Below are 10,383 nucleotides of genomic sequence, written 5' to 3' on the forward strand. Positions count from 1 at the left end.
AATCAGATATAAATACAATTAGGGTATCCACAGTGATAGCACTTCTATGAATCATTCTCTAAGAAAAGGGGGGAAAATATCCGAGATGTATGAGAAGCAATCAGTTATTGGAGACCAACAGTCCTAAAATATGTACAAAAGTAATAAAGTTGATAAATAATCCATGCAGCATTTGTCACATACGTCTGCCTATATAATTCACTTGAGTCATAACAGTGTCAAATGATAAATTCAAAGTATTTATTGTACACCAACAGTCTCAAAATATATGCAAAATACAAAGTAGATAAATAAATTCATAAAGCAAATGTCATCTATGCCTACTTATACAATTCGTCTGTCAAAACAGTGTCCAATGAAAAAATTAAACTGAAAAGGATGTGGATATAGTGATGCGGGCAAGAAAAATATGAAAATTTGCCAACACAGCATAGAGATTTTAAAAAAAAAAAAACAAAAAACTTATTATTTATAACAATAATATGGGATAGGAACAGATAGCCTTTGCAGCCAGTAAGAGAGATTTATGTCAAGCTTTTCTACTAGTATAATAACAGAAAACAATTACAATAATGCAAAGCGGAAAAGAGAAAAGGAACAAATTAGAAATTCCATATAATTTCACTTGTGTTTTGAGTCATGTAACAATGTTCAGTCAACTTTCGGCTTGAATTAGGACTTATTTTATGTTTATTATTTTGTTAGCATACTATTGTTGTAGTTTTATCCATGCTAGCTTAAGTTCCATTAGGTGAAAATAGTTTAGGAACTCATGTTGGTAGGAAAAGCAATTGAAATTAATTCAGATTGCTACAGTCCTTAATTGTTTCAGCTTTTCATTCCAAAGCCCTGATTTCACAACTCTAGCCCTTCCTCCTACATTTTTGGCCTCCACTTCAACATTTCAATCCCATAATTAGAGGGTTTCCATATATTACAACAATCAAAAGTCTGAAGTTCCGGCAACTTAAGACCATCAAAATGAAGCCAACTCTAGCCCTTTTGCAATACACAAAACTTACAACCTTTCTTCTACCATTTTAGAACTTAATTCACAAGTTTTCCACGACCTAAGCCTGCCATGAAGCATTTGTTGGCAGCAATGTTTACTTCTCAAGTTGTTGTCCTACACGCATTTGTATCAGATCAAATAGCTGAATGTTTATTTGAACTTGTCCAACCTTATAGGCTTCTGCAAAGTTTGGCTAATAATACTAAAAATAACTGAAACAATAACAAAGATAATAATCAGTCACATATGGAAAACAGTTATATTCCACAAATTAGAAATAACAAAAAATGATTAGGAAATCAATTTTTTTACCTTTCAGATTTTATTTGATTTTTTTATTTAACCTCCCTCATGGCTCATTGTTATAACAGCTTTTTCATAGGCGTAAAGTAGCTACATTTAGAAAAATTAACTGACAACATGGCCCTCTCTCAACACCAAGATCACTAAGTTCTGTTCTGAGGAATCGGTGAACCATCTGCTTTTGCATTGCCTGGTGGCTAGGGATGGTTGGGGCTTGTTTCTGGCCTTACTATGTTTTGCTTGTGTTATACTGTTATCTGCGGAGAGTATGCTCAGAGCTTGGAGAGTAAGCGTGGAGATTGGAGAGCATGTATAGTGGGGAGTCATGCCCGAGATGCTTGGAGGATTGCTCCTCTTTGCTTGTGGTGGCGTCTATGGGATGAGAGAAATAGGAGATCTTTTGAAGGGGAGGAAACTCCAATATAGGCACTCAAATTCTCTATCCTTAGTTGTTTATTTTTTTTTAGTTAATGGTTGAAACTCTGGAAGATATTTTGTGGATGGCTTGAGGGTATAGCTTTTAGTTAATGGTTGAAACTCAAATTCTCTATCCCCTTTTGAGCACCTTTTATACAATCATTACTTATCCAAAAAATATATATATTCGGTTTTGCTACCCGAACTTCCCCATCAGTCCATCAGCTTCTCACCAGCCACTTTCCAAAAGGAACATCTTATATTAGAGTCCTTCAGAAACTTGAGAAAAAAGTGTGCAGCCACATAATACAGAAAGAGCAAGAGAAACGACCAGCTTGCAATTGACCAACAAGATGCTAATCAGAAAAGAAAAAACTCCTAAACTAGAATCTAAGCTTTACAAACATTATAGAAGCCATGTTACATGGACTTGGGTACAGGTGTCAGACACGGATGTGTATCCATGAGTCGGATGTGTCAAATCTCCAAACAGAAGGATACATGGACATGGCTAAATATTCATTTTATTAATTATTTTATTTTATTTTCTAGAGTAAAGTAATATTTTTATCTAATATAATGTTCAATATAGGCATTTAACTCATTTTAAAGTAATACTATAATGTAGTTGAATGATTAGCTATGCTTTTTAAGTACACGTCCAACCAAAAGTGCCGGACACATATCCCATACCTATGTCCGAGGGATCTGTGTCCGACACGGGTACTTCACTACTTTTGAAAAGTCCATGTAACAGAGTTAATAGAAGTACACAAACTTTTAACATATGTAGAAATTCAAAACCAATTAGTCAGGTTTGAAGGCATATCCGACCAAAGGGTAAATTATCAAAGCAATCTGTTAGCTGTCAAACCAACCATTCAGGGGAAATGGCTCGAGCCAGATCAAGATCTTCACCACATTTTCTAGAGCCCTACCCTTTTTGGGCCAGTTTGGTTTACAAAATCTGACAAGTTCTAAGATGAATTAGTTTCCATTTCGTTCCTCGAAATTCTTAGCTTTGTGATCTTGGCTTCATAAAAGCAACAAAAAGAAAAAATATCAATGAAGCTCCACGATTTTTCCATCATACATGTTACCACGCCTGAATTCCCTTCATTCTCAACAGGATAGGAACAGGAAACAACCATGTTTACCTTTGTAATTGCTCTGGCGTGCAGACAGTTTTCTCCAACTAAGGTCCACCTAAAGCCAATGATGTATTCATGACACTGGTGATAAGCAATACTACCTTTTCCTCTAATAAGATGTAAACACTAATTCAAATGGTTATTTATAGTTGTCTTAAGTTTCACAAAGCAATATCACTATAATACCAAACTGACCGTGTTACTAAAATGCATTGCCAACTTTATTCTCATGGAATTAGTTGAATGGGACTCTTCCGAAAATTTGACGTACCAGTGTTTGACAAATCACACCTATGGGTAAGCGATATGTGTCCGAAGTGTTTGGTTGGGCATTCATGAAGTATGAGCATGGCTACAAACAAGGACACGACAAGACACAAACACTGATTCAAGAGATTCTTAAGAAATAAGATTCGGATACGGATATGAATTTGGCAAGGACGTGTCAATATAAATGCTTATATGTAATGCAGATATGCATCAAAATGAAGATATATAAGTATCTATATATAAATTTAAAAAATTGTTCGTATGGTATATAACATTCCCCTTTTTAAAAATTATCACAAACAAACCGAGAATTATATTAAGAAACTCTAAGTATTTGGAACTCTTGTTAAACCCACCCTTGGGGCACCAAAGCATGTCGGGAATAAAGGGGGGCATACTGGATGTAACCACTCCCTGGGGACTGCGCGACACAGGCTATTGCCCGATACAAAGTTGACAAGGATGATCACTTTTTGGTATTTTTCATTTCTTCAGACAATATGATGGGTCAATCATTTGCTACATTGGTTGAGGTTTGAAAGTCGTTCAGTAAGATGACGGTAGGTATGTTTGATTTTGGGAGGATTTATGGTGCAGTGACCAGCTGTTATCTTGCACATTTCCAAGTTTGTACAGCATTGCCGCCGACAAACATGCAAGCATAGTTGACTGTTATTGGCCTGATAGTAGTGGGATTACGTGGGACGTGAGCTTTCGGTATTCTTTTCAGGATTGGGAGATGGACGAGGTATGTATTCTTCTGGATATGTTGTATAAGCAGGAGGCAGTTGGCAGAGGTAGTGATGATATTAGGTGGATCCCCTCTTCTCATGGTCGATTTGAAGTACGATCCATGTTTCAATGCCTCTCCAACTTCGTTGGCATTGATTTTCCATGGAAGACCATATGGCGTTCTACTGCTCCACCTAGAGTGGCATTCTTTGTATGAACTGCTGTTTAGGGCAAGATCTTGACGATTGACAATTTGAGGAAGAGAGGCAACTGTATTGTTAATTGATGTTGCCTTTGCAAACAAGATGGTGAATCAGTGGATCATATCCTCCTGCATTGCCATGTGGCGTACAACTATTGGAACCTTATATTTGGCTTGTTTGGTATGTCTTGGGTGATGCCTCGATCTTCTAAGGGTCTGATTAACGCATGGAGGGGTTGTCGGGTGAGGAGTAGCGTGCGCAACTATTGGACGACAGTTTCGCATTCTGTTTGGTGGTGCATTTGTAAGGAGAGGAATTGCAGAATGTTCGAATGGAAGGAATTGTCCATGGTGACGCTGAAACTTCATATTATTCGCTCCATTTGTAGTTACGTGAAGAGGAGTTCCGATGACTTAGTTAATTTTTTGGATTCTTTGGGTCCTTAGATCCCAATTCCACTTTTGTTTAAGGGACGTGTTCCCCTTTTAAACGTTTTTTAATCGATTATTATTTTTTATCAAAAAAAAAAAGATTCGAAGTGTTAAAAGAACACACTATGAAATAAAAGAATGGTGTTCAAAGAATATTCCATGTTCGTGTGTCCTTTGATCAAGTGTTTCATTATCTGATGCTGAGACATATACCCAACGCAACACAAGTTCACAAGGCTGTAAAACATAACATATAAGTACTAACCTTTGTAAGAGAATTTCTGATTGTTGAACCAAACCTTAAAGATAAAAGTGAGAACAAATCCCCATATTTCCAAAGTCCTTTGTATTGTCGAATAAGTTTTGAATCTACTCCAACGACCCCCAGGGGCAACAGAGACCTGAAAAAGTTACACAGTATGGTACTTATCAAAAACAAAACAAAAAAAGTTACACAGTATGGCACTATGGCATATATATTTAATAACACATATAATCACATAAACACATCTACATGTATGTATTAACACAAACACAATCACTTAGTCATGTTCTTAAATGATTTGTTTATCTGTTCCCTTCTCTTCTTTTTCTTCTTTGTTTTTTTTCTTTTTTTGTGGTTGTTAATTTTGTTTTTGGGTGGGGGATGAGGATGTGGAGAAGACGACTATACACTTGTAGCCAATTGTCCCAGCGAATGGCATACAAGCAGCCTATTATCTCAACTAATCCGAATCCGACATTCACAGTAGAAAGGCCTTAATCCTGTTTAACCTTGTTCCCGAGTGTTTCCTTTCTTGCTGGCTATTAACTGTTGTTTATCATCTAAGGTCCCATCCATTACCCTAATGTGGATTCCATGTTGTCCCACAATTTCCACCAGCTTTATAATCTTTCCAATTAATTGAAGTTATCATTACTCTCAACTTGCCAAGCACGTATTTATGATAACGGGTTCCAGCATAAACTCATTATAAGCTTATGAAAATTTCTGCAAATCATAGTTACTTCAGTTGAATCTATATAACTACATGAAGTGTAAAAGCTCAAAGGCAACTCATAGTTTGGTAGTGTTCCTCCTCTAAATTCTTAGCATTAATTGATTGGCACAATAATCATTTTAAATTTACAATAGTGTCCAAGCTGTGGTACTTCATAAAGATGTTCTCAGCAGTGTATCTAGAATGAATCCCATCAATAATTCCACAAGCAACACCTCACTTCCACATCAACACCATCAGCTCAATTCCTTTCCAAATATGCTCTTACTCAGATACTTTTCTCTAAGACTCCAGCACAGACCTAGTTGTTATAGAAAAAGCAAAACATATGTAATTACATTTAAAGCCCAAATTACAATACCAATAAAACCCTTTTGCTATGTTTGGAGCACCAAATCCGAGTCTTGGATTTGGGATTGGAGGAAATTTAATTCAAAGCTAATACTAAATTTCCTTCAATTCCAAAATCCAAAGAACCGATTTGGTGCTCCCAAATTCAACATTTGTATATTCTCACATATTATTTGTTTTTCAACCAACTAATTAATTTCAACGACACAAGATATAAAATTAAGTAAACTCTAATTAAATAAACAAGCTCAAAAAGAGAAACTTACCTCAACCTGATCTTGTCCACGTTTCTTAAACCAAGCGTCCTCTTGACCAATCTCTTCAATAGTTTTCTTCCTCCCAACCTCCTCCGACTTCGATTCCACAACTCCACCATCAATTCCCAATGCAACGCCATTTCCATTAACGTACTTCACTAAGCTTCCATTGGTCGCCCCATTCTCACTCTCCACCACACCAACACTACCATTGGTATACCTCTCAACCGTCCCACTATAACCATTCCCACTCAATTCAACACCATTCACTTCACCGATCAGCTCACTCTGTCTCTCCTCAACCACAATTTCCTCTTTCTGGACAGCTCTGGTTCTGGTCCGAAGCGAGAGATCGAGTTTGGTGTGAGAGTTGATTCTCGAGACAGAGAATCCAGAGAGAGAAATTCGGAGTTTGCGATTGGTGTCCGGGCGGAGAAAGGCAAGTTCAGGTAAGGAAGAGAGAGAAACAGATGCCATTTTTGTGTAGTTTTTGAATAAATAAATCAAACCCTACACCTAAATTTCATGGCGCTTCCCAGAGAGAAAGGGGGTGGTTTATGTTGGTGGATGTTTGGAGGAGTTAAGGAGTGGAAGAGACTGACCGACTGAGTAGAGAGAGACAGACCAAGGGAGAGAGAGTGTTGAAGGAAAATAAATAAATAAAAGAAATAAACGGAAGTGGGTGGTGATGGGGATGCCACGTGGCGAAAAGGGCGATGAGTTTTTGAAGATTTCGGCCTTCTGATTGGTTGAGAGAAAGCTCGGGAGTTGTTCTGCGCCACAAAGCTGTTTGAAGCAGAACAACTCACATTTGAACAACTCACATTGGTGCGATGTGTTTGCTGCCTGAAGCTGTTCATTTTGAATTTTTTTTCTTTTTAATACTAAGTTTTAAGCTTACCTGTCAACGCACATTTGCAAATATGGTGAGTAACTAATGCTCCGCGTATATTTTGAAAAAATGCTAGCTTCCTCCCAAATCCCGACATCCTTTCGAGTCCTGTTACAGACATTAGCACCTTTAATTTTTAATCTAACACTTTTATTTTGACAAAAAAAAAAAAATTTGAAAATATAATATTTTCCCTGTTTTTTAATTAAAAAGTAAATATTATTACTAATTTAACCTTCTTCAGTTAAATTTATAAAAGTAAATATAATAAAAAAAAGTACTAAAAGTTTAAAACTCATTCTATTAAATAGATAGATCCCACCAACGGCTAATGACTTAGTGGTATCAAATCCTTACTTTCCAAAAGGAAATCAAGGGTTTAAATTTCAGTGGAAGCATGTCAGTGAGTACCAACTATAAAAAAATAAAATAAAATAGATCCCTGAAAATAAATAATTATTTTAAGACAGCGAGATTAATCTAATGCTGTGTTCGGTAGAAAAGAAAAAAAAAAATGAATGGAAAAGAGAGAAAAAGGGATAGATAAAACATCTCTAAGGAAGAGATTGTGTATTTTTTTTTTTTTTTTTTTTTTTTTGTTCTATTAGATAGAAGAGAAGAGCAGAAACTAATAATTTATTATCTTCGTTAAAAGAGAAGGAAAGACAAAGTTTTAATTATTTTTACCATTATATCTAATAATATTTATAATATTATAATCTATAGAGGATAGAATTATAATTAAAAATTTGTTTAATTTAGGATAGTATTTAATTTAAAACTTCTATAATAGTCCACTTGTCTTCCCTCCTTTCTTCCGCCCAAAAATAAGCAGATGAAAATTTGTAAAGGATGAAGGACGTGTCTTCCTTCTTAATTTCATTTCTTTCCTTGTATCAACTCTATCGAACAAAAGTTCGTTCATTCCTTCTTATTTTCTCTCCACACCCCTTCCTTCCTCCTACCGAATATAGCATAAAGGATTAATAACTGTAATTTGTTCATAGTTTGATTTTTTTTTTTTTTTTTTTTTTTTTTGGCTTTTGGCTTTTGGCTTTTGGCAAAATTACCACACAATTAATGAAGTCAATCACAAAAGTCGAAAAAATAAGCAGAGATTAATAACCATAAAACAGAGATGCCCCTAGAATCTCTCTCTGTGGTTTTACCACCAATAGTCAGTGTTATTTAGCTCTAGTGTTTTTAGAATTACCCAAAAATCCCCATTACATTGGTTTACGTTAATAAATATAATCATTCTCGTAGTGATCAATTCTAATTTGTTTTCATATAATTGTGAGATGAATTCGATTAAAATATATATTGCTTTTGAACATGTATGGTGTAATACCCCTAATTTTAAAAGGATAGTTTTAGTATTTATTTAACTGTTTTAATTGTAATTTTATTTAATTACTTGATTATTTGGCTATTTAATTACATGTTTAATTGAATTTGTAATTAAATTTTTTATTTGAATTAAATGATTAGTTGAAAATATATGCTTAAATGTTTTAATTGAAATGATTGATTTAATTGATGTGTTATTTATTTGTAATTAATTGTAGATTAAATAATTAAATGTTTATTTTGTTTTATTTTATTTTATTTTTAGTTTATGAATGTAGTTAGTAGTAATAAACCAACCAATTAGGCTCCATGAACTACTTGGATAGGAAGTTTAATGAGTACAGATAATTACCCATGGATAGTTGTATATGTATGTATGTATGTGTATATATATATATATAAGGAAAGTATTTATTAATTAATATTATGGTAATATCAGTATTAATGAATAATCTGATGTATAAGTATATATTTATATAGTAAGAATATACATAGATTATATACGTAACATATTTTAGTTATCTTTTTAATATTTTTATCTTTTTTTTTTTTTTTTATTAAGTTGACTTGGATTCGGAAAAGGAGTAGGGTTATTATTTAGCCTATAAATATATAACTATATGGTTGAAAATGGAGACTAGAAGTATATATCACGTAATATATTTTAGAGACAGAGAGAAAGAAAGAAGGAAGAGAAAGATGAAGAAGGAGGCTAGGGTTTGTATCAAATCCCTAAAGGTAAGTTCTTGTTCTACACTTCTCCCTTGGATCTGTGAACTATATATCTCTAGTATAATTTTAGGGTTGTTTAAAGAAACATTTAAAACTGGAATTATACTTTAATCGATCTAGAACATAGGTTTTATAAATTATGTTCATGGTTGTTCTTGTTGTGTGAATTGATAAATTCATGAATTAGATTTGATTTCTTTGTGGATTTTTACATGTTATAATGATGTAATTTCATGTTTATGTATTGATGAGACTTAGAAACATGCCTTAGAACCCTTAAACAGTAAAGAATGGATTTACAGTAGGATTTCTAAGCTGATTCAGGTAACATTGCTCGATCTGCTGTTACAATGCTCAAGCCTTGGAAGCAAAGCTCGAATCATAGGTAAAAAGCTCGAGCTATGGATGCAAAGCTCGAGCTATTGATGTAAAGCTCGAGCCATGGACAGAAAGCTTGAGCTATTGATGAAATGCTCGAGCCATGGATAGAAAGTTCGAACTATTAGGATGAAAGCTCAAGCTTTACCTGGGGAATTTTCGTAAATAGCGTTAAATTAATCTTAATTGATTTTGAGGAGTCCTAAATATTAAATAAGGACTAGGTATGAGTTTAAATAAATTTTAAACAGACTTGATTATAACGATGCATGCTACTGGAATGTTTTAAAGAATGAATGGATTTAATCTTTTTAATTTGTTCTAGCAATTGAGATTAAATTTTCAGCATGAATTGTAATTGGAGAATGTTTACTTAACTGTAAAATAAAATATCAGCATGTTTAAGATTCGGTTTGTGTAAGATACATGATGTAGGAAGCTTAAAGAAATTATAAGTCATTCTTAATTTGTGAAAGCATGATATTCTATTATTATGCTAATTTCTGGAATATTTGATGTATTATTTTAGTTACATCAATTATTGGATTGTGATGATGCAAGATTCTGTCACGACCCGTCGTAACATGCAGGAAGAGAAAGAGTTGTTGGAAAGGCACGGGTACGCCGGTACGGTACCGGCCCAAGAGTCTCCGACGGTTAAGTTAGTACAAGACTAGGAAGATAAATGGACTCTGTTAGGGATATTTTTTGCGTACCTTTTGAATTGGCTGACTACCCTTTGTATAGGATAGGTTATAGTATTTGATAAGGGAATTAATTTCCTTATTCTAGTGCAATACAGATCTGAAGAACTCATCCTTATCCATATCGCTTCATAATTGTAGCTTATTTGACTTCTTGGCTTCCATGTCTGTTAGAACACGTGTATTCGTGTTGGATTGT

At 34.3% G+C, this 10,383-nt stretch overlaps 1 protein-coding gene across 1 annotated transcript in view; it reads right to left on the minus strand.

The window, feature by feature from the left end:
* LOC132267260 (protein ACTIVITY OF BC1 COMPLEX KINASE 8, chloroplastic) overlaps window positions 1–6,764 on the minus strand; it is a 60,665-nt gene extending 53,901 nt beyond the window's left edge. Inside the window, exons 1-2 of the mRNA XM_059768379.1 lie at window positions 6,138–6,764; window positions 4,785–4,920 (exon numbers count right to left, since the gene is read on the minus strand). Coding sequence (XP_059624362.1) covers window positions 4,785–4,920; window positions 6,138–6,605 — 604 coding nt within the window. The 5' untranslated portion in view covers window positions 6,606–6,764. The remainder of the gene's footprint in view (window positions 1–4,784; window positions 4,921–6,137) is intronic.
* Between the last annotated feature and the right edge of the window lie 3,619 nt (window positions 6,765–10,383).

Source organism: Cornus florida, unplaced genomic scaffold (genome assembly GCF_030987335.1).
Source record: "Cornus florida cultivar Cherokee Brave unplaced genomic scaffold, ASM3098733v1 CherokeeBrave_3.0.0_Hap2_Chr07, whole genome shotgun sequence".
NCBI classification, from domain to species: Eukaryota; Viridiplantae; Streptophyta; class Magnoliopsida; order Cornales; family Cornaceae; genus Cornus; species Cornus florida.